The sequence below is a fragment of the Castor canadensis genome, chromosome 5 (assembly GCF_047511655.1).
Source record: "Castor canadensis chromosome 5, mCasCan1.hap1v2, whole genome shotgun sequence".
Taxonomy (NCBI): Eukaryota; Metazoa; Chordata; class Mammalia; order Rodentia; family Castoridae; genus Castor; species Castor canadensis.
In genome coordinates, this window is record NC_133390.1 from 54,777,097 (window position 1) to 54,804,382 (window position 27,286).

Consider the following 27,286-nt stretch of genomic DNA (forward strand, 5'->3'; position numbering starts at 1 on the left):
TAAAAACACACATATATGCACATACACACCACATATATACTATATATATAAATGATCAATCTGAAATTCATTATTGAAGAAAATTATTTACAAAAAAGGCTGCAATCTAATGTGTTAAAAGAACTGATAGTTAACTGTTCAATGCCTTTATATTTATCACAGTAAACAAGTTTTCTTTTCTATATGCTCCTGTAACTTTTTGTTTACTGTATTTTTCAAGGCAGGTGGTGTTTCCTTTAATTCTATACCCCAGTCTGTACCTGACATCCATTTTCTTATGTAAACTGCAATTTTGAAAATAAAAACTAGAAAGATACAACCATCTTTAACCATCTACAAATAGGCAAGGGGAAAGGCAACAATTAGAGCTGTTCTTTAAAGATGAAATACTTTTCCTTATTATGCATTCTTTCCATATGTAGCCAATTTTCCCTACACCCACCTGATTTCCCATTGTATGACCAGAAATGATGACTGCTCAGCAGAGATCTGATGCTTACTAATTAAGAATAGTAGAGGTCTAGGAGAACTAAAACTCTCTTAGTCCAAAATAACTATAAAAAAAAAATTTGAGGTCAGGCATGATGGCTCATGCCTATAACCCCAACTATTCAGGCGGCAGAGATGGGGAGGAACACAGCTCCAGGACAGCTGGGGCAAAAAGCTAGAGACCTCATTTCAATCAGTAAGCAGGGTGTGGTAACATGCCTGTCTGTGGTGCCAGTTATGTGGGAGGCACAGGTAGGAGGATCGCCAGGCAAAAATGTAAGACCTTACTTGAAAAATAAACAAAGCAAAACAGGGCTGGTTGTATGGCTCAAGTTGTACAGCTCTGACTTAACAAGCATGAGGAACTGAGTTCAAAACCCAGCAGCACAAAACAATAAATTAAATTTTTGCAGGGGGAGAGGTAGGGGGTGGGAGGTAGGGGGGAGAAATGGCACAAACAATGTATGCACATAAGAATAAATGAGAAAAAAAATTTAAAAATGAATGAGAAGTGTGTCTGCAATGTCAAGATTATTGCCATGGTGGTGCATGCCTGTAATCCCAGCAAGCAGGATTGCCAGTTGTACTTCAGCCTGGGCTATGGATAAAGGAGAATGATAACTATGATACATTGTAATAACTTCTGTAAATGCCACAGTGTGCCCCCAGCACAGTAATATGATAATAAAATAAATGAATAAATTTTAAAAAAAATAATAAAAAACTAAAAAAATTTATATCACATATCACTTAATTTGTTTAGTACAAAATGTCCTAAATTCAGTCCTTTTGATTTCTTTAAAATTAGCAAGCGGGGTCTGTAATAAAATGTGGGTTTGAACTAGAGTGAACCAGCATAATTACTTTTAGGCTGGGGGTTTTCTAATTCAAGGTGGCTAAAGCAATACTGTAATTACCCTGGAGCTAAACAAGGTTTGATAGGGGAAGACAATCTTCCCTTAAGGAACTAATCATGAAGTACGGCACAAAAAGATGTGAAGAAAACATTATTATACAATGTGGTGAGCACAGTGTATGCTAACTATAGCCACATGACTTGATGAGTTAAATTTGAAAAATGAATAAAACTCATATCAAGATTTGATTGTTAGCACCCACTAAATATAAGAGATGCACAAAGAATCCAATATAATTAGACTGCAGGCAGTCCTTGCATTTTACCCATTGAGGAACAGCTATGTCATAAACCAAGGAGGAAATAAAAAGCTTTAAATGGTGAATTTGTAAAAAACTTTCAAATGATACTTTATTTTAGTGAGGTCCAAAGTTCATGAGAATTGTACTGCTTTTGAAGAAATGAATGGTCATTTTTTATCAAAAACGTATTAATAATTCAATTCTCACATTTAAAAGCTAGAACATGCTCTTCTTAATCTTTACAAAGTGAAACAAATTCAACATAAAATGAAAGGCAGGACATAAAGAATATAAACAGCAGTTCTTAAAATGAAACGCACATCCAGCTAAAGAGCAATTTCCACTGTATTAGTGATGTAATGCCCTCTGAAATGGGTTAGAGGGTAAATTGCACTGTTTTTGACCTTGGGGCACTTTGATTCCCAAGTAAGTAAGGAGATTAGGCTTACGTAAGTCTTGCCTTTCATTTCTCCCTCATGAGAATAGAGTCTATTTTAAAACTAGTCCTAATAGGTTTATGTAAAAGTGTATTGTTACACCTTTCCCCCTACCAAATGCTTTACAGTTTTCAATACTTCAAAGGCGAGTGGAAAAAAATAAAAAGCTTTAAAAAGTCCAAATACTGATCTGGGGATGCAGTACAACATTTAACTAGCATAGGTTCTATCCCCAGTAATACAAAAAAAAAAAAAAAGGAAGAGGAAAAATTTTTTTAAAACCTCAGAATCTATCTCAAGCCACAAGACAAAACAGGAGTATGTCCAAAAACAGAAGTAGGGTAATCTTTAACCTACCCTATCTTACTCCTTGAAAACTGAATTATAAGCTTAAAAAGAATTTAGTAAACTAAGTCAGTTCAAAACATTGCATAACCAAAGGAAGTTCATACATTTATGTTTACTTACATGATCCACTCACCACCACCACAGCCATGATAGCCCAAACCGAAATTCTGGCTGTGCAAGATGAACCCTGGGAATTCTTTGATCTCTGTGTAGTACTCTCTTATGTTACATACAAGGTTATATTAAGAGCAAAAGGCTATCTGCCCACATATATGGGCAAATATACTTGTTTTCTTAAATAAATAGCTGTAAATGGACAATTTATAAACATCCTTTTAAAATAACTCATACATATTATGTTATTTTCAAATATGATAGAGTAGTTCCCCAAAATATTCAAAATATATTCTGTTTAATATTTCAAGTATACTATATTAATAGGTTTAGATCTGAAGTTTGAAAGTACTGGGTTCATATCCTCACTTTGCTTAACTTCTCTGAATCAGTTTCCTCATCTCTGAAAAATTTAAATAAAAATGACTGCTTCATGGAGTTCCTGTGAGGAAAACATACCCATGTAGGTAACAGCCTAATATATCAAAGTAAAATCCATTGCATTCAATAAATAAATTTGTTATTACAAATTTTACTTACCATTTCTAATAAAAATTATGAATAATTATCACAGTAATCTTTCTTTTTCATAACATCATCCATTAAAAAATGATGGCTATCTTGAGAATCATTCTCATCTTATGACAATTATTGTAAACAGCGAATAATGGATGAGTAATTGATACATACATTCAGTCATTTGTTCTGCAAATATTTACTGAGTGCCTATTATATATGCCAGGCTTGGTATATGCACTGCCAATACAAAGATAAAGATGAAGGAATCCTACTTGCAATTAATTTGAGGGGATTGAGGATCTCCAAGATAAAGAACAATATAGTGGAAATAAAGCTGAGCTAGAACCAGAACCAAGATGGTAACAATTGTGAGGAATGGAGTTTGTGATTTCTGGGAGACAGTTGTGATCAGAACGTGACTCTGAGATGGGCAAGTCCAGTGAAGGAAGGTGAATCAGGCCAGGAATTAGACAGCTGCAGTACTGAATGAAGTCATTCACACGGACTTGAAATGTCCTAGGATTATGACAGCATGTGCATGAAGAGAAGGACCATAATACATCTTATCTTGATGTATTCCGTAAAGCTTCCCAAATGATTTTTAATGCTAGTTGTTTTAACTTTGCAGCAATGCCAAAGCAAGCTTAACAATACTTCTTTGATGATTTCAACAAATGGTTTTGTCTGGAAATTTTTATGAAAATCTACTAAAGTACGACATGATCGTTCATACTTTCATATGGTTTAAAAGCTTAACAAATACCTACTTCAATAAAGGAAACTCTTTTGCCTTTAGTTTTAGACTTCTTTTAATTAAACCTAATCTGTAACAAGTATCGTTTTTGAGATAAATATATAAAAAAAAAAAAAGGAGACCAGTCTATTAATGGAGACAGAAAAAAAAAAGAAAAATCAGTTGTTTAATTCCTTTAAGACAAGGTACAAGGAAAGTTCTGTGAACCAAGTGGAAAGTCAGGATTACTATGTGATTCATACAGAAACAATAAAACTCAGAACATTGTTCGGTTCTTTTTCATAAGAATACTGTGCAAATAATACATACACATGTATGTAAATGCAAAAATGACACCTGTTCAAACTTCCAGGAATCAGGGGACAGAGGATGAAAGAGAGCAGTAGAGGGGGTGAATTCAAGTATGACATATTTGATACACTGTAAGAACCTTTGTAAATGCTAGAATGTACCCTCACTCAGCACAACCATAAAAAAAAAGAAAAGAAAAAGAAACATTAGAAAATCAAACTATATTTTCTTGGCCTGGCGTAAGGGAGAGTCTCACCACCACCAACAGAAAAGTTGACATTAGAAGAAAAACTGCCACAATTTTTTTGTTTTTAAACCTAGATTTACTTTTTGTTTTTGCTATTTGCAATTTCTAGTTTATCATTAAAACAAATAAGCAAACGAAAACCTACATGATATCACAATCATAATAATGTCAATTAGTCTGTGTGTATCACTTCTGGTTCTCCACATTCATTTAAATATATAAGTGAAAAAAATAAGGTTTTTTTCTAAGCCCTACACCAAACCAAGCAGGAAAATTCTTAGTTTGCTTTTACTTTTGACATTCCCTACCCCACCACTTTTATTTTAATCATTTTGCACATATCAAGGATGACTTTTGATTCTTTTTTTTCTCAATGGGATACAGCTAAAAATTCTCCTACAAATACTATTTTCTTCAAGAATGTAACTGTCCATGGGGCCAAGCAAGCCTTTCCAACTTTCTCAGACCACTTGTCTGAATTCCCCTCAAGCCATGGGAATGGTCACCTGCATTCCCTGATCCACACTTTGGATTAAGACAGTCCCAAGGATCCCGCCACTGACATAATAGCCCTATGACCCAGTTCATGGAACTTTAATATGTACCAGTTTTAAGTCAAAATACTCAAAAGGGGTATTTTTTTCCCTGTTCTTTTCATGTGACGTATCAGACCATTAAATGCCAACCTACTTTACCTGTCACAACACAGCTTTTCCTGAAGGGTATTTGTGGTTATTTTATATACATATTGAATTTCATTTCTATCATACCACAAGTCTGTTAGAGAATAAAAAAGTCTTATATTTGTAACAGTTTTTTTACACATTATAGCTATCTGAAATATTTGAAAATTTAATGTCATAAAAATATTTTTAAAGCTATAAATAAGAAAGGATTTCCTGACCTCAAAACAATTCTAATGAAGGAACAGATAGGCGTAGCATATAAAAACATTTTATAGAAACACTGCATACAAAGGCATCAAATTCTCAAACCTTGATGAAAAGTATTTTTTCCAAAAGCTGCTTTAATAGAATTAAAAATCTAGGGTTTGGCTCTAAATCAGAAAAAAAAAAAAATCTTTGCTCTATGAGTTCCAAGATCTTTTCTTTTTCTTCCATATCATTTTTTTTCTTTCTTCATGAATGGGAAAACAAAATATCAGCAAGATAATGGAAACTAATGCTGTCATCCTCATGTGTAGTTTGCAGAAACGCAAGTAAGTGGAACACATTTGCCATACTAACATAGCTTCCCACAACACTAACTATTCCCTGCCATTTTTAGGTTCTGGAAATTTTCCTTATTGATAATTTTGTCTCACCTCAAATTTGCTGTCTGGAAATGGAGCAGGTGGAAAGGCAAATGAACCACAAATGGAGGAAAGATATGGCTCATCTCTCTGGTGCTCATGTTGTACAACGCTGACAAAAAGTAAAATCACAAGACTTATTCTGTCTCTATTCCTGCATCTAAAATATTGTTGGCACATATACAACAATAAACAAAATGTATGAATTTACCAAACAATCCCCATTCCCATGTGTTTTGGTTATAATTATAACATCTTGGGGACAAGGGGGATAAAATAAAAGTTTGAAGTAAGAAATAAAAGATAATACACAATATGTCCAGTAAAACCAAGTTAAGAGAATCTTGATTCTATCAAAAGACTAAATATTGCATTTCAGATAATTTATAAATAGAAAAAAATGGAAGGTAGACACAAAATGACATTAACAATAGTAATATGTGTAGTAGAATTTTGTAAATGATTTATCTCTCTTATTTAAAGTTGTCCTATTTTCAACAAGATATAAAAATGTCATTGAAAACCTATTATATTGATTTACCTGGGAAATCTGGAATATGTCTGCAGAAGAGTGAACAGATTTCTAGATTCCATGCAAGGACTCCCATCCTCCTAAGAACCTCACTGGCAACCACACTGCTTTGTCTTTCAAATCAAAAAAGACATCTCTGGGGCTCTCAACATTAACCACTTTGATTTATAATTTCTGGACATGTATTAGTCTTTTCCCCATAGAACTTTCACAATTGCCAACCAATATTTTTCCAAATCCTTCCCCTAAAGAAGGACTCTTAAATTATAATTTCATATTTTTAAAATAAAAAGAAGATATAAAGGACACATGCTTAAGTATACAGTCTAAACTACTTCAAAGAATGAGAGTGTGGATCCTTAAATCTATTTGAAAACTTTATCTCCCACCTTTGTAACATCTTTCTAAAAAGTACAACTCAAAATATTCTGAGGAAGTTTTGAAAAAGCCCTTGACAGTTTGACAAATTAGCATACCATATGTATTTTGTCATGCATCACCATAAAAAATGTATTTGCACACATGATCAGACGACTCCACTGACCACATTTTTCTTCAGTTTACTGATGTATGATGTATATGTATGATAACAGTACAAGAGATGACCTCAAAGAGAAATTCTATCTTTTTAGAAGTGAGAATCTGCTGGAAAGTTATTTTTCTTCCAATGTAGACTTTCTAAATACAAAAGTTATACATATTTTTAAAAGACTAAGACTTTCTTAAAACTAGCAAATGTTACACTGAATACAACTTGTTCTACAGCAGAATGGCAGTAATAAGAACATGGATAAATGGACCCCGTATTTCTAATAACAAGGCTAATTATGAGAATATTAGGGTACAGTGGAGGAAAACATGGTGCTCATAACCTTGGGCTCTAGATTCAAATCTGCTGTGAAACTTACCCAAAGCATCTTCCTCTATAAACTAAGGAGTATGGGACAAATTCTAAGGACTCACAGCATTCCCTTTATGCTGGTCAACAGGAGGTGACGAGATAGCTCTCGCTATAAAGAGGTCATGTGCTACAGGCAAAGACTGTTGAGCCCATTTCAGAACTTGAAGCCAATGCACTATACCATGTTCACAACTTACAAACTCTTCTCAATATGTTTCAGTCTTAGATAGCAGAAATCCTGAAATAAAAATGTCAGTAACCTAACAGAGAAAGCTGACAAAAACTTTCAATACTATATTTGAAGCCTTGATTTTACTTTTGTTCTTTACTATCATAGGAATCTCTGACATTTCTTTTATTCCTTTTTTTCAACAAAGGGAAAACCATGAATAACACTGGCTCTCAAAACAAAGAAAACCACAAAGCAGCAGAAATAACCAAAAGAAGGCAATTTAAAATCTCTGTGTTTCATGTTAATGAATAGTACACACTGGAATATTGAAAACATATGAAAAACGTAGCCTGCAGTAGAACAGAGTATGCCTATTGGGAGAATTTTGGTTAAAAAGCTGACTTTATTTATTTGTTCTTGGTGATGAAATGTGCCTATATGTAGTAGGCAGAGGGCAATATCAGATGTAAGAATTTTACCTTTCATCTCACCCAGTGATTCAGAAATATCCAAATTTGGAGAGACTGCTACTTTTACCACATAATAGCTCCTCAATAATATGATTTAAATACCGAGAGGTATTTACATCAGTCTGACTGAAAACGGAATAATTGCATGTCAAGAAAACATCCTTAGCAATGGGTTTTAGAGTAGAAAGACCTCTAGTCTGCCCACACCACTGAAAAATGTATTACAATGGCTAAGAGCCCCAAGTTGAGAGCCAAGTCACACTGAACTGCAAGCATAAGCCACATCATGATAGGACGGCCATGGGCACTGCCTTTACCTCTCTAAACCTTATCAACACTAAAGACACACACTTCTTTAAAGCATAATTTTAGCACAGATTTCTCATCTTTAATATATACAAATTTTAACAAAACTTAACCCATAGGATTTGTAGGGATTTAACGTAGTCAAAAATTCTTTTGTTACTCTTCACAATATGGGGTATACTTTACTTCCTTTCCTTTTCTATCTGGAATAGCATGTGACTTTCTTTGGTCAACAGACAGTGGGAGAAATGACACTGTATAATGGTAGAGAGAGTGGAAATGATACTGATAGACCAGGACTTAGGAGATCTGTAGTCCTTCCTTTTAAAATGTTTTTAGATTTGGCTCCCATCCTTTAAGGAAGCCCACTGAGACCCTAGCTGCAAGGCAGAGCCAATTACTAAGCATGGGAGGTGAACAGACTTTAAAGCTGAACCAGTACCCTAACAAATACCACATAAGAAAAACCATCCACCCAACACATAAAACTGTGCACATAATAACTGTTGTGAAATCAAGCCACTAGGTTTGGAGTAGTTTGCTAAACAGTAGTAGATATGAGGTATGAGGGCTGCAAGGAAATGGGCCCTAATGTATGTGAAGGTATAGTTCAGTCATTGGGGAAGAGAAAGGATGGGAGTAGTGCATAAAGTTGGTATCGTAGTCTATTCAGTGAGTGATGAGTGTGGAAGAGGTATGGGTATTGGGAAGAAGTGGGGGAAGAGAAGGGAAAGGAGAAGAAAGGAGGAGAGAACAGAAGAAAACAAGAAAAATTGGGGGAGAGAAAGGAAAGTGGAACATGAGAAGGCTAAGCAAACTGATATTTGGACAGAATGGAAGAGGGAGCTAGGTAACAATCGATTATTTTTAAAAAGCAGGAGGGGAGAAGGTGAAGAAAGTAAAAATAAAGATAAATAATATAAAATTTAAAAAGAAAAAAGTTCACCAAAAGTTCTGGACTCTTTCCTCTGATTTCAAATCCAGGTGCTGACACTTTTGGCAGGGGCTTTGTCTGTCCCTTCTTAGGTTGGTGCTGGGCTGTGTGGCAATGGATGCTGCCCCTCCCTATGAGACAGTTTTGAAGGGAATAGCTACTTGGCTTTGAATACTGATACAACTAACCAACCAACCAAAAGAGTTTTTTAAAAGAAATCTGGAGTATCCTAATTAGAAAGCAGCCTAACAAGATTTGAATCAGTAGAAATCTGTTGTGATTAATTTCCAAAATACATTTACTTATCCAACCATACAATGAATTGACCTACAAAATGTTAAGCTAACCCATTGATTTATACTGACATAGACTTAACTTCTATAAGCCTGAAGTGCTTAGTCAAGTGTGCAGAATCTTCTAATGTTATGTGTAGGTAAAACATAAGCAAAGACACGGTATGTTTAGAGACTTTACAGCAGTGTCTTCTAATTGAGCTGTCATTGAAATTATGTTTTCTGAAGAAAATTTAACATAACTAGATTTGAAGTATATTTAAATAAGAACTCATTATGGATGTTGCTTTGCCTGGTTCTATTTACTGGGGTCTCTGGTTAAAAGTCAAGCACTATTAATAATCCATGACTTATCAACACTAAAGATGAACACTATTTTTTAGCATAATTCCTTTGGTTCCCAGCTGTACCTGTAATAATTTTGAAACATATTTAAAAATTACTGCTGAACATATCACTATTCCTAAACTACCCATGTAAATGCTTTTAGTGAGATGATTATTCAATAGATATATTGCTATACCCAAGACTTGCTAGATTTAATTTATATCCTAAACAGCAAAAGCAGCCATTATTTCTCTCCTGGAGATACCACTCATTTAAAATTTAATAGAAATAAGAAATCAGAATTTAAAAAATAATAATTGTTAATCCTTCAGTTAAACATTAGAATAATATGAGGATTATGTACTAATTTAGAACTTTTTTATTCCTTGGTTAGTTATTTCCTGACTAACTATTCCTTAAGAATTAAATATTAAGAGGAAAGGGGGAAAGCTACAAATAATCCATAAAGATGAGTCTATAAAACAACACCAGTTAATCTTTTTTTTTTCCTGCATATCTTTCTCTTCACACAGCTTACTGCTTCTTTGTCTAAAAGTCTAGCGTTTTTACAAAGACATCAGTTCTCCCTGTTTTCAGAAAGGTCTTATATGTGTAGAAATTATGATCTATACCTATGGAATTCTACTAACTTTAAATAAATGAATAAATCCCATGAATATTCTTTGAGAACTTGCTATGTTCTGCCACTGTATTACACAACGGAAAGAGAAGATAACCATCAGTCCATTCCCATCATCCAAGACTGTGTAGTCCACTGGATAGTTACATACTTAAAAATAAACAGCTTACAACAGAGGGTAACTGTACATTTGAGGTACCTTCAAGGTACTTCCAGAGCACAGGGACTAAAAGGAGAGCATGTTCAACTCCACTGGCCTTCAGAAAAGTGTTAAAGGGCAGAGCAAAGACAGAAGAACATGCTAGATTAAAGCAGCAAACCTAGCAGAAGAAAGCAAGCCAGTGTAGATCAGTCTGACAAAATGACAGACTACAGGGGCAGAAGTGATAGGCATTTAGGGAAGAGTGGCTGAAAAGGCAACAAGACCATGTCATAGATAATGAACCTGCCTCCCCACCCAAGCCTGCCCACCTTACCAGCACAGGCCCACCATCTATTTATGCTACTCAAGGATGCAGAGATATATATAGGCAGTGATTCCATCTGGGAGGACTGCATGGGCAGTAAAGGGGGGCTGGGAGTCAGCGGGGTGGTTAAAAAGAAAAATACACCAAATGTTTCACAAAAGTATAATTTAATCATTACAGAACTTTATCCAAAATTTTAAAGCTATGTTGAGAGCACTTACTTTATTGTTAGATTGTAAATGAACTGTCTTCCCTGTGTCCTTGGTAGAGTAGAATCAAGATGTTACAAACTGAGAAAACAAGCCAAAAAACAACAGTGCATGGAGAGGAGGAATGCACCAGAAGCCTGGGTCTTCAAAGCAGATGTTCTGCTTTGGCAGACTCTTGGCCCCCAGAGTATTACCATTTGAAACAGGCTTAGAGATCACATTGCTGATGCACTTCTGAAAAGATGTGTCTCCATTTCAAAATACCACAGTAATTCCTTCATTTCCAGATATGAGTCACCAAATATTCAGAAATGTAACCTTTTTTTTATGATCAAAAAAAAAAAACTGAACTAAGTATAACCAAACCCCAACATACATTATCAATACTCAATCAAATTGTGAATAGCATTTTCATATTGAAGTATAAAAAGGAAAAACTACATATACAATAGTATGAGTATACTTTGATTTAAATCAAAGGATAACAATTATACTCAAAATTTATGCCTTAGACCAACAGTAGAGACATCACCTCAGAGTTTTAAAAACTGCAGAATCTCAGACCCCACCCCAGAAATGCTAAATCAAACATGCACTTTAGTAAGATTCTCCAGGTGGTTAATGTACAAGTTAATGTCTGGAAAGCACTGGTTTAGCAGGGACCACAGAGATCCTTTACTTTTTACTGTTCTTCCTCTAAATAAAGCTGCAGCCTCATGATTTAAACTCCTATGCAAAGATTTGTAAAAGAGACTCTTCTACTTTGTTATCCACACTCCACAGCTGTCCCTCTCACACTGGACACTGTCAATGTGCTGGAAGTCTGCTAAAGTCACTAGAAGGTGGGAAAATCATTGTTTTACCTTGATTTAGCTTCTCTTTTAGGTCATTCTTCAAGGACAACACTTCCTAGGACTATCATCTTTCATCTCTCTTGCTCAATAAGCCTGTAAGAATCACCCTTAGTCCAGAGGGACCAGTCCTGGGACAGACTGTACTTTTCACTTTTGAAAATACCCACATCAGATGGATAAATCCCCTCATCACCACACCCAATTTACCCTACATTTCTCTCCTGGGGAAAAAACTAAATGCTTCTGATACACTAACATATTGGCAGAGGTCAGAGAAAGGGCTGTTGTTTCCTTCCTACTACTAAAGGAAACACAAGATGACCCTGGTCATCCCTGGTTCAGTGGACATATGGCTCACCTATGCTGAGTCTGAGAAAGGAGCAAATTGCTTCTCCCTCAACAATCTTCATCACTCTCCATTAACCTATGAGATTCCTAAATGCAAGCAATCCTTCTGCTATGTCTGGTTCTATCCTTAAAATCAGCAAAGAAGAAAAAATGGTTAAGACCTGCCACCAGGGAAATAAAAAAATATCTTCTGCAAATGCACCACTGAAGTGCTTCTTTCCCCTAGACCTGATTCTTTTCACTGCTATATATCTCCTTCCAACTTAATATTTAAAGAGTAATCAGGGGCCTCTCTTCTTACTTCACCAGAATAAATTTCCTTGAAAAATGTCAATCAAGCTCTGTTATCTTACTTTGTTACAAATCCACTAATCAGAGAAAAAGACTTTGCATGGGAGGGGTGACAGACACAATCCCAGAGTGGACCAAGTCCAGGAGAGGTGAACTACTGGATTCTAAGGGTGGTACTGCTACATTCTGGCACCTGACAGAGGAAAGTAAAAGGCAGCAAGAGACTAACTTGGAGAGCTAACTTGGAGTAAGCAATAAATCAAATGTAAAATTAACGACTGGTCTGAAAATCTGCCACGTAGAGAAGCAAGCCTTTCAATATAAAGTAACTAAAGGAGAAAGGTATTCTATAAACTGCTGGTTTCCAGGTACTTTTATTAAAAAGACCCTGAAATACTTAACAACAAAAATAGGGAAAAGTGACCTAGGATACTAATGACTGAACGTGACATTTCCTCCACAGGCTCATGTTTTGAATGTTTGGCCCCCAGCTGGTGGTACAGTTTGGGGAGGCTGATAAGCCTAGCTAAAGGAAGTAGGTCACTGGGGGTAGGTCTTTGCAGGTTATACCTAGCACTGGATTCCCAGATCTCAATGAGGTGAAGAAGCTTCACCGCACACCAGCCTCCATGATGTTCTCCCACATGCATAGTACCAACCACCCTGGACTGCCCCTTTTTTCAAACCACGCATCAAAATAAATCCTTTCTCCTTTAACTTGTTTTTCACAGGTGCTTGGTTGGAGCAATGAGAACAGTAACTAATACAGACTCCTATTTATTTCAGGAACAAAACAAAGAACCTATAATCTACTTGTCACTAAGTAACACTACCATACCAAAAGAATAAAGGCAAAAGTCTCAAAAAATATGTATTCCATGAATGACAGACTGACTAACAGGTCTACTGTATTTTTTAGTTCCAGATCACAGTTAGGCACAGAGGAACTTCTGAAAGGAGAAACTTGGAAAATCATGCAGTCAGGGTTTCACTCTTTAGGACCACAAAGCACCTCTGAGCACAGGGGACAAACACACCATAAGTTCTTTTTTTGTTTTTTATTTTATGGTGCCCAGATTTTAATTGTTCTCCTATTATTTTTTCTTGTATTCACCCCCTCCACCTCTCTCCTTCATTGCCCCTCCCCCATCCCTGGAGTGGTTTCAACAGGTATCATTTTTGCATTTACTTACATGTGTACACATTTTTTTGTACCCTATTCACCCTTGTGACCCATTTCCCCGCCACCTCCCCTCTCCACTGGCACCAACAGGAGAAGACAGGAGAGGGGAGGGGAGGAGAGGAGAGGGAAATTGAGCCATGGGCTTCACATAATAAACTCTTGATTTTAATTAAAAAGTTCAGTTCTCCAATAAAAAATGCCTAAGTTATGATATTCATATGTGAAACCTATAGGTAAAATTAGAGCTGATCTAAGTTTGTAATTTACTTCAAGTTTATAATTTGATTCAGACATCAGGACCATGATTTTCACGAGTATGAATTTCTCTTCCATAGTCATCCCCTAGTTCTGTACATTTAAGCAGAAAGAAAAACGGAAAATGGAAGTTCTTGCACTTTCATTAATCCACCCAGGCGCAAGAACAGGACAGTCTCCCATGGTTCCACCCACTGCAATGCAGGGGTGCTAAAGGGCTACTGATTAATGGGCTGGCACTCAAGTGCCAGGAGGACAACAGATACAGACCAAGACATTTTGCCATTCCAATTTTTAAATGGCCATACATTATCAGAAGCAGACTCCCATTTACTTTTTCTAAGACACAGCTAACTTACAGGATAACCTTAGCAAGTTACAAAGCATCTACTTTTCAAAGAATGCTACTTCAAAAATATGTTAGACATACAATAAAACCCTAAATTTTTTTTCAAAAAGTACATGTTTCAAAAAGCGTTATGCATCCCACAGTTTTCTTTGAATTCTGCCCATGTGAATTTACTACCTCTCAAAAGTTAAAAGTTTAAAATAAGTATTAGCAGATGAATTTCTGCATTTTGTTTTGCCTCTAAAATAAAATAGAAATACATAGGACTCGGTAATAATTTATTTCCTCAGAATAATTAATTCTCCTTAGAGTTCTTTAAGGCCAATAAATACATGAAGAAGTGTTCAACTTCCCTGGCTATAAAAGAGATGCAAATCAAAACTACACTAAGATTTTATCTCACACCAGTTAGAATGGCCATATTCAAGGGCAAAAACAACAACAAATGCTGGCAAGGGTGTGGTGAAACAGGAATCCTTATATACTGTTGGTGGGAATGCAAATTAGTACAACCATTATGGAAAACAGTATGGAGATTCCTCAAAAGGCTAAAGACAGAACTGCCATATGATCCAGTGGTACCACTCCTGGGCATATACCTAAAGGAACTTACGTAAGTCAGGACACAATAGTGACACCTATACACAGATGTTCATCACAACTCTATTCACTACAGCTAAGCTTTACAAACAACCCAGACCTACAACTGATGAATTGATCAAGAAAATGTAGTATATAAACACAATGGAGTTTTACTCAGCCATAAAGAATAATGACACTGTGTAGTTTGAAGGTAAATGGATGAAATTGAAGGACATCATGTTAAGTGAAGTAAGCCAGGTTCAGAAAGACAAAGGCTGCATGTTTTCTCACATATGTGGAAGATATATAAATATATACACAAAAAAAACCATGATCATATAAAAATTCATATGTAGGACATATTTGTAATAGTGGAACTACTCTATGGAAATTGAGAAAGGAGGGAAAGGAAAAGAGAACAGAGCACCAGCGATATCATAAAACACAACATCTGTGAAGGCAAAGAAAATAAGGATATGTATTGAAAGCTGTTGAGAAACAGGGTGTGGAAAGTAAAGAAGTAAGGGAGAGATGGAAAGGGTTGAAGGGATCAAAACAAAGTATACCCACAGTGTAGATATATACAGAAACCCTTTTGAAACTCAACTTAAATATTAATAATGAAAGACAGAACTGTAGTACAGGTATAGAGTATGTGTGAGGGGTACTTGTGGGAGGGGGAAGGGTGAACAAAGAAGATTAAGATATGGCTGATAGACTTCATGTATTTATATGAAACAGAGCAAAGAAACCTCTTGCAATAGTTTTAAGTGGGGCAGGGAGGGGGACAAGGGGGAGAGACTGTGGGGGTGATCTAACCAATGTAAAACACAAGCCTATTTGGAATTATCACAATGAATATCCCCTATACAACAAATATATCCTAATAAAAAATTCATGAAAAATGTAATTCATTAAACAATGATTAAATCTAACCCTATCTAGAGATTTGAAATGTTGGCATGTCACACTGCAATTGCTCAGAGAACTGTAAGGTGTTAGCCACAGCTTTCTGTTCTACTGTTATAAATCATTAACAAAAACATCTGACCCTGAAGTCCACAATAAAAACAGAAATAATACCAGAGATCAAACTATTTAGGGGAAGAGGGGGCTGAAAAGAGATATAAATCTGCTTCTTCCTCATCCTCCCCTCCATCTGCACACAGAACCAGATGTTAAAGATTGAAATTAGGGTTGGGGGAAGGAGACTTCCTCTTTTAAAATCAAGGAACTACCTTTTTTCTTTCCCCTACTGCTTATTTTGAGTGACAAGAGTTTTATGCAAACATAGGAAATTTCAAATGAAAAGTTGCAGCCTACATGTTAGAATCTCCTGCCTGCTGATGCATGAGTATGTGTGAGGGAAGAACACATATTATGTAGGCACTGATGCTGTTTTAGACAGTGGGACATCACAGAGAAAGCTAACAGTTGATTAGAACAGTAGAAGAAGGGACTCCTTCCTTTTAAATGAAATATCAATACTGGTAAAAGATAACATGATATCTCAGAGGAGACAACTCTTCACTAATCTTACTAATGGGAAAAAACAAAAGAACAAAGAAGTCTCTGCAACTGAGAAATTGAAGAAAAAAGGAAAAATGGAAAGAGGGTATTAAAAGTAAATAAAGGGCAGAAAACAACTAGAATATTTTATGTAAATGTTATATAAGAGAACATTTTTACCAACTATAACTGGGCTGGGGGTGAAGCTCAATGGCAAAACTGCATGGTTAGCATATGCAAGGCCCCTTAAAAGTAAAAATTATAACTGCACAATTAGCACATATTTGTTAAACAGAAGAGATACCAATTGCCATGATGTTTGTTTTAGCAACTTTTATATACAGACTAGTCCCATCCACAATTTTAAAAACTAGCATAACAAGTAATGAAAAGGAATTACAGAAAAATATTTTTAAACATTCAGTTTTGAAGTCAGAGGTGAAAAGGGCATTAAAGTATATATCAACAAACAGGATTTTACTATGTGTTTTCAATTGGTGTTTATACCAATGGCCCATCCCATACTCACTCAACTCAGAACAGACTTAAAGCTATTGTTATGACTGATAAACATACTCCAAAGATATCCCCACGAAGACTGCAAAGTACACACAAATATAATCCTATCTTTAAAAGTATGATATGTAGAGACATACCATATAAATTTGTTACAGATCCACAGATTAAAATGTGTATGTGTGTATTTTGAGACACCTTTTCCACAGAAGGAAGGAATAGAAAAATTTTCCATGATAAAAATCACAAGATTCAGACAAATAATCATAAAGGCAGTTGTCAAAAAATGTCATCCTTTTAGTTCTCAAAAGATATATACCTTATACCATAAGGCTATTCATATTCTGTGAAAAACAAACAAGTTGTAATCATCAACAAGTACGTATGGAATAAATGACAAAGTAGATACCAATTCCCCCCATGCCTACATTCATATGCCTTTGCTTCTCCATAAAGATGTGGAGTCTATATTCACCCTTGAATCAATGCTTGTTAATGTAATTGTTAATGTAACTTGTTTACATCAAGAAGCCTTAGCAAGCACACCAGAAGGACAGGTTGTGAAGGTCCTGTGCACTGGTGGGTCCCCTCTCCTGCTGACAAGAAGTCTCATGCAATTATTTAGGCATGCCCCACTATCCTCCTTGAGGATGAGAGACACATCCAGCTGAAGCCCCAGACACACAGAGGGAGGCCATTCGAAGCCACGAAGCCACAGATAAGCATCCCAGACCACAGGAACAACTCAGCCAATCCCGAGTCATAAAAAAAAAAAAAAAAAAGAAATGATTTTTCTTTTAGACAACTAGATTCACTGAGCAATAAGAGGCAACTGATACAGATACTAAGTGGTAAACACTATAATGGTATCCGTCAAAGCACCTAGAATAATATCCAGCATCCATGGTTACTATACATCTACTACCATAATATTCTTTATTCTAGGTCCCTTAGGGAAAGCAAAAACATTTGGTGATCCTCACCTTATTATAGTGAGCATCAACAAATGTACAGGTCTTTTTAAAGCACTGACAACTGTGATTCACCAACAGGGTTCTGATTCAGCAGCCCTTGGGTGAAGACTAAGAATATTCTTTCCAGAAAGTTTCCCAGAGTTGTTCCTTCTCTGATGATTCTGCTGGTCTGTAGATCACACTTTGCGAACCACTGCTCTAAGAGTTTATATGGTCTATATAATGCATTGAACAAATGCTTCCTTTTTCATTTTTTGTGCTTGAGGTACACTGTGGCATTTACAAAAGTTCTCACAATATATCAAATATATGATACATGAATTCACCCCCCTCTGTCATTCTCCTTTATTTCCCCTCCCCCCATTCCCAGAGTAGTGCCTGTGTCAATGAAGATGTAAGTCTGAAGACTAAGGAAAGACAAGTCTAATATGTAACAGATAGTACAGGTGGTATAAAGGCTACAGGTAAAACTAGAGTCAGGGTTGCAACTGTGTGTGTTTGGGAAGTAATTAGATGTAGCAAGAAAGATAACAATTACCTCTCCCTTTAGAAAATCAAATATATATCTGTTATATTATATTAAATATATATATATATATCAAATATGAATATAGGGAACTATGTAGCTCAGCCTATAATATTTTCTAACATTCTGAAAATTATACTCCTGAAGCACTGCTGTAGTCCTGTCTTTGCTATTAATGTTATCGATATATACTTTGTCATGTATATTGTAGTAACTCCAACCATAGGATCATGGAACTTTCTCCATCATAGCTTCTCCTATGGAAATAATTAGAGTTAACCTAGCCTAACACAGTCTCAACTGGTTATTTCTTTGACTGATTTGCTTCCAGAGAATGTGGGAAAATTATAGGATATGTTGTATTTCTAGTATCTACCTCCTAATTTTTCTCATGTCATAACTATAGTAATGACTAAATCCTAGCTATGAATTTTCAGATTTCCAGTTTTAAAATAAGAGAAAATATTTGTCATTTTCTGGGGTAAGCAGAGAAGGAGCTTAATTTATGACTTCCTCGGACAGCTAAAACCCATACTTTTATAAAACATATGCTGTCCTGGTAAAAACCCATGATAAGCCGAAGATCAAAACTCAGATTCTGTGGTTCCCTGACAAGTCACTTAACACTCTATGGTTAAAGCCTCAGATTCTTCATCTGACAAAAAGGAAGATGTGATCAGTGATACTCAACCCCCTGCCTGCATGCTACAATCACCAGGTCATTTTAAAAATATACACACACCGACAAAAACCTACAATGAAATCAAAACCTCCACAGCTCGGATTCAGTATCAGAATTGTTAAAACTCCCCAGGTAATTTCAATGTGTATGCAAGGATGAAAAGCACTGAGGAGGAGATGCTCCGGGTACCTTCTAACATGTAGTAGCTGGCTGTCAAGGTGGGCTGCACATCAGAACTACCTGAGGGGCTTAGCCTACCACTGCCAGGGCTCAGTCCAGCCCATCAGCCAGAGCCTCAGAGGGTATCACAGCACTGGTGTTACTTTAAAAGCCCCCCAATGACTCTGATGCATTGCCATGATTGGGAATCATTGTCAAGACTTACTGTTGGACAGAAAAATGAACTTTAGGATTCTATAAATGCAAAGCTTTTGTCTAGCTACAATAGGTTTGCTGAAAAAAACCTAAAATTACATAAAACTTTCTAGGAAAACAAAACATACACAAAACCACCAAATCCAATCTTGTTAGCCAAACAATATTCTAGTAATAGCCACTGATAAATCTGGAATAAGCAAGGTGGGGGAGTAGAAAGAAAATAAGAACAAAATAAAAAGACATATATTTTGGCTTTTAGAAAACAACTGCATGAATCAAATTTAGCAAATTAACATAAAAACAAATTAGGTAAAACAGTAAAAGGAACTCTTGGTCCAAAAAAAAAAGGCGGGGGGGTGGATTTTTCCTTTCATGGGCTTGTACAATCATTTGAAGATTGAGATAAAGAGAGACAATACTACCTTAGCATGTTTTCAAAAAAGGTTTCTGGTAAAAGTCTTAGAACACTTTTTTAAAATATTTGACTGATAAACTTTCACAGACAAAAATGTTTAATCACTCATGACTTGAGCAGGTTGAAAGCTAAACTTCAGAGAGGATTTACCCTCTCTTTGGGGCTGAAATATTGGCTTATTAATAAAAATAACTTTTACAGCACTTGGAAAAATAGCATAAAAGAAGCAGCAGCCATTACTAACAGAAAAATGGTCTATAACTTTAATAGCAAGCAAAATGCAGGTATAGGAAATTAAATGATACTTTACTGCTGTGTTAAATACCGTATTTATAAAAGTAGGAAAATATAGAATTCTTAATTAGAAAGCATACAATACTTTTAATATTTCAACATATTAAAGATTATTTAAAATGTGTTTAGCTACTTAAAGTATAATGAATTCAAAGGTTAAAATGAGTAATCCTGTGACAATGGCTAGTTAAATTACTCATTGAGCCTTTTAAGTAAGCATTAAACATTAAGACAGTTCCGCACAATTTTAATTATTTTACAAAGAACTCTGATGCACTTAACCACATCATTGCATTAATTTACGTGAAATGGTCTTCTTCCTTCACTCTATGTGGTACAGTGAACAGTGATGGGTTTTCGTACAGCAGGTTGGGCCTTGCCCACTGCCCACTTTGAAGACTCTTAGGCTATTTGTTGTTGTTCTTATGGCATGGACAAGCACAATTTTGAAATAATCTGCTGCTAGCAACAACAACATCACAATGGGGTAAGAATTAAGGATAGCAGGATTTATCAAAAAATATGCTTGAGAAATGGTGCCAAACTTAATATGGTACCTTTGTCAACCTGACACTTTTGCACTATAACCTAGGAAAAATCCTTAAAGATCCAAGGATGTTAGGAAGAGATAAGGAAGTTATTTCAAATATATGAAAAGTATATGAATTTAAACCTGAAATGAAAAGAATATCAATTCCTCAAAAATAATTAGCTGAATTATCTTACTAATTTTAAAGATAGTCTCAAAAGTAAATCATCAATGTGACATAAACCTGAAATACCTCAAGGAGAAACTCACACACCCACATAAGACCATACCACATACGATGTCAGCTCCTGTGTGTCTTTATTGTTTGTGCCTGACTCCTAACTCATTCCTTACTGCAACTTTCACACACAGGATCCACAGCTACCCAAGCAGGTGGCGCTGTTTCAGGCAGAGTGTTCCTTGCCAACATCCAGTCCTCTCCAGCAAGAACAGACCTCTTTCTGTTTCTTAGTTTCATGAATTCCTTCTTGGCCTAATGAAAAATTATTCATGTGCTTGCGTACATCTTCCTGATAGAAAGACTCCATTACGTATCTACCATATCCTTGAAGGTATCTGAGCCAGAAGGGTTAGGAAAGACTGTTCTCCAGAGTGGCCAACTAAAAACATAAATCAACTTGCCCAGACACTCAGACATTAAAGACCTAGACATTGCTCAGCTACAATGTACATCTCACAGCCAAGATCAAGTTATGAAAAAAAAATGTTTAAATCCTAAAAGCATCTACCCATAAAAATCATTTATGTGTTTCTATATTTTATGAGAGTTGCTTAAAGGGATTAGAAAGTTATGCAAATGACCCTGTCTACACAAAGCCTCAATCTTACTGAAGCAATTCAGACAGTTTAGCTATTAGTGGATTGTACTATTCAATTAGTTACTACCTAAAACACTTAGAAGACACTTAATTAAGTCTTCATTTAATAATGGGAAATTTAACAAAGCTAGCAAGAGATTAACATATAAAGGAATAAATATTTTCTTTATAGATATATACATATATTTTGACATGGTATTCCATTTTGACAGTATAATTTAACTGCTTTATTCTAAGAATAGGAGAACTCTCTGGCTTCAGCACTGAGGCAGGTAACATTTAAACCTGTAGTGTTGATGAAAATTAAATTAGAGAAATCAGCAAAGTCTTCACACCAGCCAATGCTAACAAGTAGTTCATTATAAATAGCTCTCATGCATAGTTATTTTATGTACAAATTTTGGTTGCTGAAAGATATTCACTGAGCAAGCAATTTCAGGTAATTTCCTAGTTGTGATTATTGTAATGTGTAATTTTTAGTTGTGTTAATTACCCAAGAGATTTAGAATACACAATTTGTAGAATAATTATGGAACTGTATTTATTTCTTTCGACTCTACTGGAGAAGAGAGGCTGTGAATTTATGAAGCCTGGGATTTATTTTTCAAGCCTCTACTGATTTATCTTTGCATGACAGTTTGTGTGTCTCAGATCTCTACCATAACTACTATTTTCTGGTAAATACAGTTCCTTTTAAAGTGTCATGGCTAAACAGATTATACTTTCCTGGAGTGATCCTCAGAGCTAAGGAGCCCACCTCAAAGTACTCTGCTTATGCCTTCAGTCTTCTTCAAGCTGAAAGTGTGTGTGTGGTGATGGTGGTGGTGGTGGGGGCAGGAGCAGTGGCTCACTTGTGCCCTCCTCTGTGTCCTAGAATTCTCTGAAGTGATAGTTTTAATTATGTTCTACTACTCCAAATGAGGATGGTGGGGAGATGGTAGTCCTTTCTCAGTAGAAAATCAAATTAAAATAACCTGAATGTTGATTAATATAACAAAGTGAATAAAGCAGAATGTATATCCTTTCAGATAATGGAATGAACTTAAGTTTGTTATATGCTTTAGCCCTTGAAGGGGTTACTTATCTTTTCACTTAATTATTTAAGTTATATTTTCCCCTCAAAAATGTATTCCAGTTTAAAACTTTAGGACAGTGAACACAGTCCTCAATGGGAAAACTACCAATACTCTCAAATATTCACAAAACTCCACTTCAAAATAAAAGTAGAATTTGTTACTTTATTTTTATGGTGTAATGAACTGACTCATTAAGGCATCTCAAAACAGACAGAAGTGGTTAAGTACCAGATCCCTATTTGGTGTAAGCAAACGGATATTCTTTTCAAAGGTCACAAAGATATGATGAGCCTTAACCCCTCACTAAGCTTTGCCAAATAGCTGGCTAAAAAAACCAACTCAAAGAAATCAGATGTGCCACAGGAAGCAGCACATGTTCTACCAAGTTCCTTTAATTTTAAGTTGCAAACTAATGAATGGAAATTTCCAAAAAAGGGACATAGGAAAAAAAAAATCTGAAAGCCATTTAAAATATTGATCAATAAAACAAAATGATTAGAATTAAATCTTGCTTTACCAGAATTAAAGAACTCAAATGAGGCTAATTTCCATTAAACACTGGGTTTTTTTTTTTTCCAAATTTTTTTTTAAATTTTAAGCAACTCATTTTTACTGCAAATCTCAAAGTGGAACCACATGAATTTCTAGGCTACTATTATTTAGCTGTTCAGAGACATGACAAAAAGTTCTTTTATATTTTCTCACTATCTAATTAAAAAAAATTTTTTTTGACTAATGCCAAACTAAATATTTATGTCAATTATACTAGGAATAGCACACGTCCTTTACACAATTTTCAAGCAAATTTCTCAGATAGAACCAAATATCACTGAAATAAATTTGACCATATTTTCCTAAACATTTGACTTTTCCTCAAAAATATCATGATAGGTAATTTATTTTCCATTATTAGCAATTCAATTACACTAACTAGCAATATAGTTTTGAAAAGAATCCTGAGAATATGATGTGTTCAATAAGCATTTTCAGTAGGTCAATATATACTTTATGTTCAGAAAAACACACACAATTAAAAGGAAACCCAAGTTTACTCACAAGGAAGATATATACATATATGTGTGCACAGTTATAATACATGTATATATCTGAATATGTATATTTTTTAAAAATATTTTACAATACCTACTCCCATTATCAAGACACAGCAGGGACTCAAAAGATAAATTATTAAATTTTTAAAAAGTAAATGAAATTTGCTTTGGATTTAAAACTCAGAAATTTGAAGAGATTTCATTCTTACTTGAGTGTGACATTACAGATGCATTTGCTCAAAAGAAAAAAAAAATCAGGATCCTTCTCAAGATTACCTTATTAGTTCAAAGATTATTCACCATCATCATTCTTGAGTTCAGAACTGGAGAGCTGGAAAGGACTTTAGCCGTAATGTGGTGTAACACAATTGCTAGACATGTAGTAGTCCAGGAGCCCAGCTTGACACTATAAAAATAGTTACAGGTATAACCTGAACAAGACTTGGAATGCCCACGTGTCTCAGTCAGTACTCAATCATTACACCACCACTTGTGGCAATAAGTATATCGCTGCTTCATACACTTAGAAAACAAGCTACTAAGAAGGAATTTTTGTTCATAGAACTTTTCCTAAGAGATATGGCTGATCCTTTCGCTGTTTGACCAATTTGGTTATTTTGCTTAAATACTAACATCTACTTTAACTGAATGTTCCAAAATCAACATGACAATTATCTTCCACACAAATTTTCAAAGAATAACCTTAAAATAATTCACTAGCTGGGCATGGTGAAACATGCCTATAACCCCAGCTGAGGAAGGAGGATCATGAGTTTGCTGCCAGCCTGGGCTACACAGTCAGTCTCTGTCTCAAACAAACCAAAACAACAAAAAGAGGATAATGTCCCTCCTTCTACAAAGTTATTCAACTTTTTCATGTAAAATGATGGTTTAAAAAAAAAAACTTAATGATTTTAATAAAACAAAATTTAATTTTAAACATCCTTAACGTTAAAAGTATAAGTGACCAAACAAAATTACTTATGCTGTCCCTTCAAATCTTAATATAATACTTAATCCCTATCTTTTATATTTTAGTAATTATTTGTTCCTGTAAGTATATTTATGTTACGGTCTTTATTTTAGAAAAAGATTATCCAAGGACTGATTCACCCTCAGATCCCATGAAGACAAATTGTGTGTTTTTATGATATGCCGTATCTGTACTTTGTTATACGCTTCCTTGTGTAATTACGCTGCATTTATCTATACTCTGTATTTATCTATATTTCTTAAAGGCAGAAGTCATATTTTCTATTCTTTTGTTTTTCAACACAAGCTTTGCATACAGTAAATATATAATAACTTTTCTTCTTTTTTGCTCTGTTTCCTTTTTTTGAGACACAATCTTGTTAGGCTGCTCCCAGGCTGGCCTCTTACTCATGACCTCAAGTGATATTCCTGCCTCAGCTCCTCTGTCTGGAATTTACAGACACCACATCTGGCTTAATAACTGTTCTTAAAGATAACAAAATCCATGAATTAGATCTCATACTTTAAGTCAACTACAGTAACATTCACTAAGAAGATGAGGATAGTATTAAATATTATTCATTGCTGATATTTCCAAAAATAAGTATTTTGGTTTATTAGATTGACTTAGTATTTACAGAAAATAGTGATTGTTGATTCAAATGCTTTTCAGTGATAACTTTTTAAAATCATTTTAGGGCCAGACATGGTAGTGCATGCCTAAAATTCCAGCTACTGAGGAGGCAGAGATAGGGAGGATTGCAGCTGGAGGTTAGCAGGGACAAAAAGTCAAGGGGACCCATTTCAATCAGTAAGTTGGGTGTGATGACAGGCACAAAAGTAAATTATATTCAAAAGCTAACACTACTATCTATGTGGATGGTAGCTTTTAAGTTCTAAGGTCAGAACCAATTTTATATCTGCTAGTTGCTTAAATTAAAACACAAAATACTTAAATATTATCCAATATCTGTGGAGTTCAGTCATCTGTCATCCACAATTCTGGGCAACAGTGATGCAATAGTGAAAGTACAGAAAGATACCTAAATAAATGAACGGAGAGATGGAAACAAATACACACATATAGTAAATTTAAAAAAACAAAACAACTTTATTTCATTATACTCCCCTTTGTTATAATAAAATTAAAAGTATTAGACCCAACATTTGAGTTTAATTCTAGGAGATTATCAATGTAGTCCAGATGAATGACCCAAATGGAATATCACTACTGAAGATTATGTAAAATTATAAAAATTACGTTATCTGTCTTCTCTGGAAGCTAACACTGGAGGGCTGGAAGGAGACCTTACAACCAGCTCAGTAGGATGGATGCTTCTGTCACACAGCTCCTCCTTAGCCTTCGAAAGCACCTTCAGACTTCTCCTTATTTTTTGAGCATATATCTAATCTAAGGAAAGCAAGCAAAAGAATAACCTCAGCACCATCTGAGATTTCCTTTTAATTCCCAAAGGAATTAAATTCCTTTAATTCCTTTAATTCCTAAAGGTCTGCTTTAGGCTCACTCTTGCTTATGGATACTGGAGTCATAAACTCAAAGACTGGGAGAAAGGAATGTGTACAAATCCTAGGCTGGTCCAGCAAAATGCCAGACACTGTTTTTACTGTTTTCTTTTGCAAATCCTGGTTGGCTCACTACTTTGTCAAACAGATGAGGACTCAGAACCGGGCAAAGGGCAATACACAGTTCAATGGTATGTAGCAAAACAATAAAGTGAAGGTAAACTACATATGTGGACAGAACCACTGGTATCTTGCATCTGAAGTGATCTGGTGAAAGACATGAGACACTTAGATGCAAAGATACAACACTCCAAAATAACTGCACATAAAGTAATATAGCAAAAATATCCAGCTTAAAATTCTTTAAGAAACATATCTGTAGACAGAAGACAAAAGAAACTTTAAAACTCTCCACTGACTTAAAGAAATATAAGCAATGTCCTATCAAATACAAAAGGTGTACACTCAGAAATAAGCTCTTACCAAGAGCACTACAAATTGTTAAACTGGTTCTGCTATGGATTTATGTCCATTAAATATCAATCAGCCAGGAAATGGTGTCAATTCAAAAGACTTTCAGTTGGGGAATGTTTTCCCTTCATTTTATTTAATGAAATTAATTATATTTGTAATAGTATTCACAATAGCATGCTCTATTACAAAAATAAAACTTTATTAGCCCCAAATCTTTTTTCTTATGAAAAAGATAACTAAAATGCCTAGAATTATTCTTTTGTGAATCTAATTTATTCAGAGCAGTTTAATTTTAATTCTAAATTCCTAAGAATCACACATTTTAAAAGATATTCTATAGCTCACTAACTAGCCTATTTTAGACAAATGACAAAAACAAATTAGAAGCTTAAGTATCTCAGCATAATTTAGGGGAGAAATATCAACACACATAGGTTTTATTTTTAAATCTAAAATTAAAAGTCAAAGGAACCTACAGTTAACAAGCTCAGAGAGATAACTGCACAGCTTGAGAAAATAATTTCTATTCACAAATCATTTTATAGTCATTTTATTTGCAACAGGGGAAGAGGTTTGATTTTTTTAAATCAAATTCCAAATGAAATCAAGCTTTATATTATGTTGTTTATACTTCTTGTTAAGTATGAAAGCCTGATACTTCCAGGAAATACTAAATCAAGTTGCCGGTTGATAAGTTTTAGGCACTAAATACTTCATGATATAAGTTTAATACACAATGGACAC

At 35.0% G+C, this 27,286-nt stretch overlaps 1 protein-coding gene across 4 annotated transcripts in view; it reads right to left on the bottom strand.

Annotated features, from left to right (window-relative positions):
• The window catches only part of Cblb (Cbl proto-oncogene B), a 181,826-nt gene that overhangs the window by 98,627 nt on the left and 55,913 nt on the right, over positions 1 to 27,286 (bottom strand). Inside the window, exon 2 of one of the 4 annotated variants that reach the window (XM_074073039.1) lies at positions 5,682 to 25,955. The exons of the other annotated variants lie outside the window; for them this stretch is intronic. Within the exon in view, the coding sequence (XP_073929140.1) occupies positions 5,682 to 5,770 (89 nt within the window). The 5' untranslated portion in view covers positions 5,771 to 25,955. The remainder of the gene's footprint in view (positions 1 to 5,681; positions 25,956 to 27,286) is intronic. 4 annotated transcript variants of the gene reach the window in all.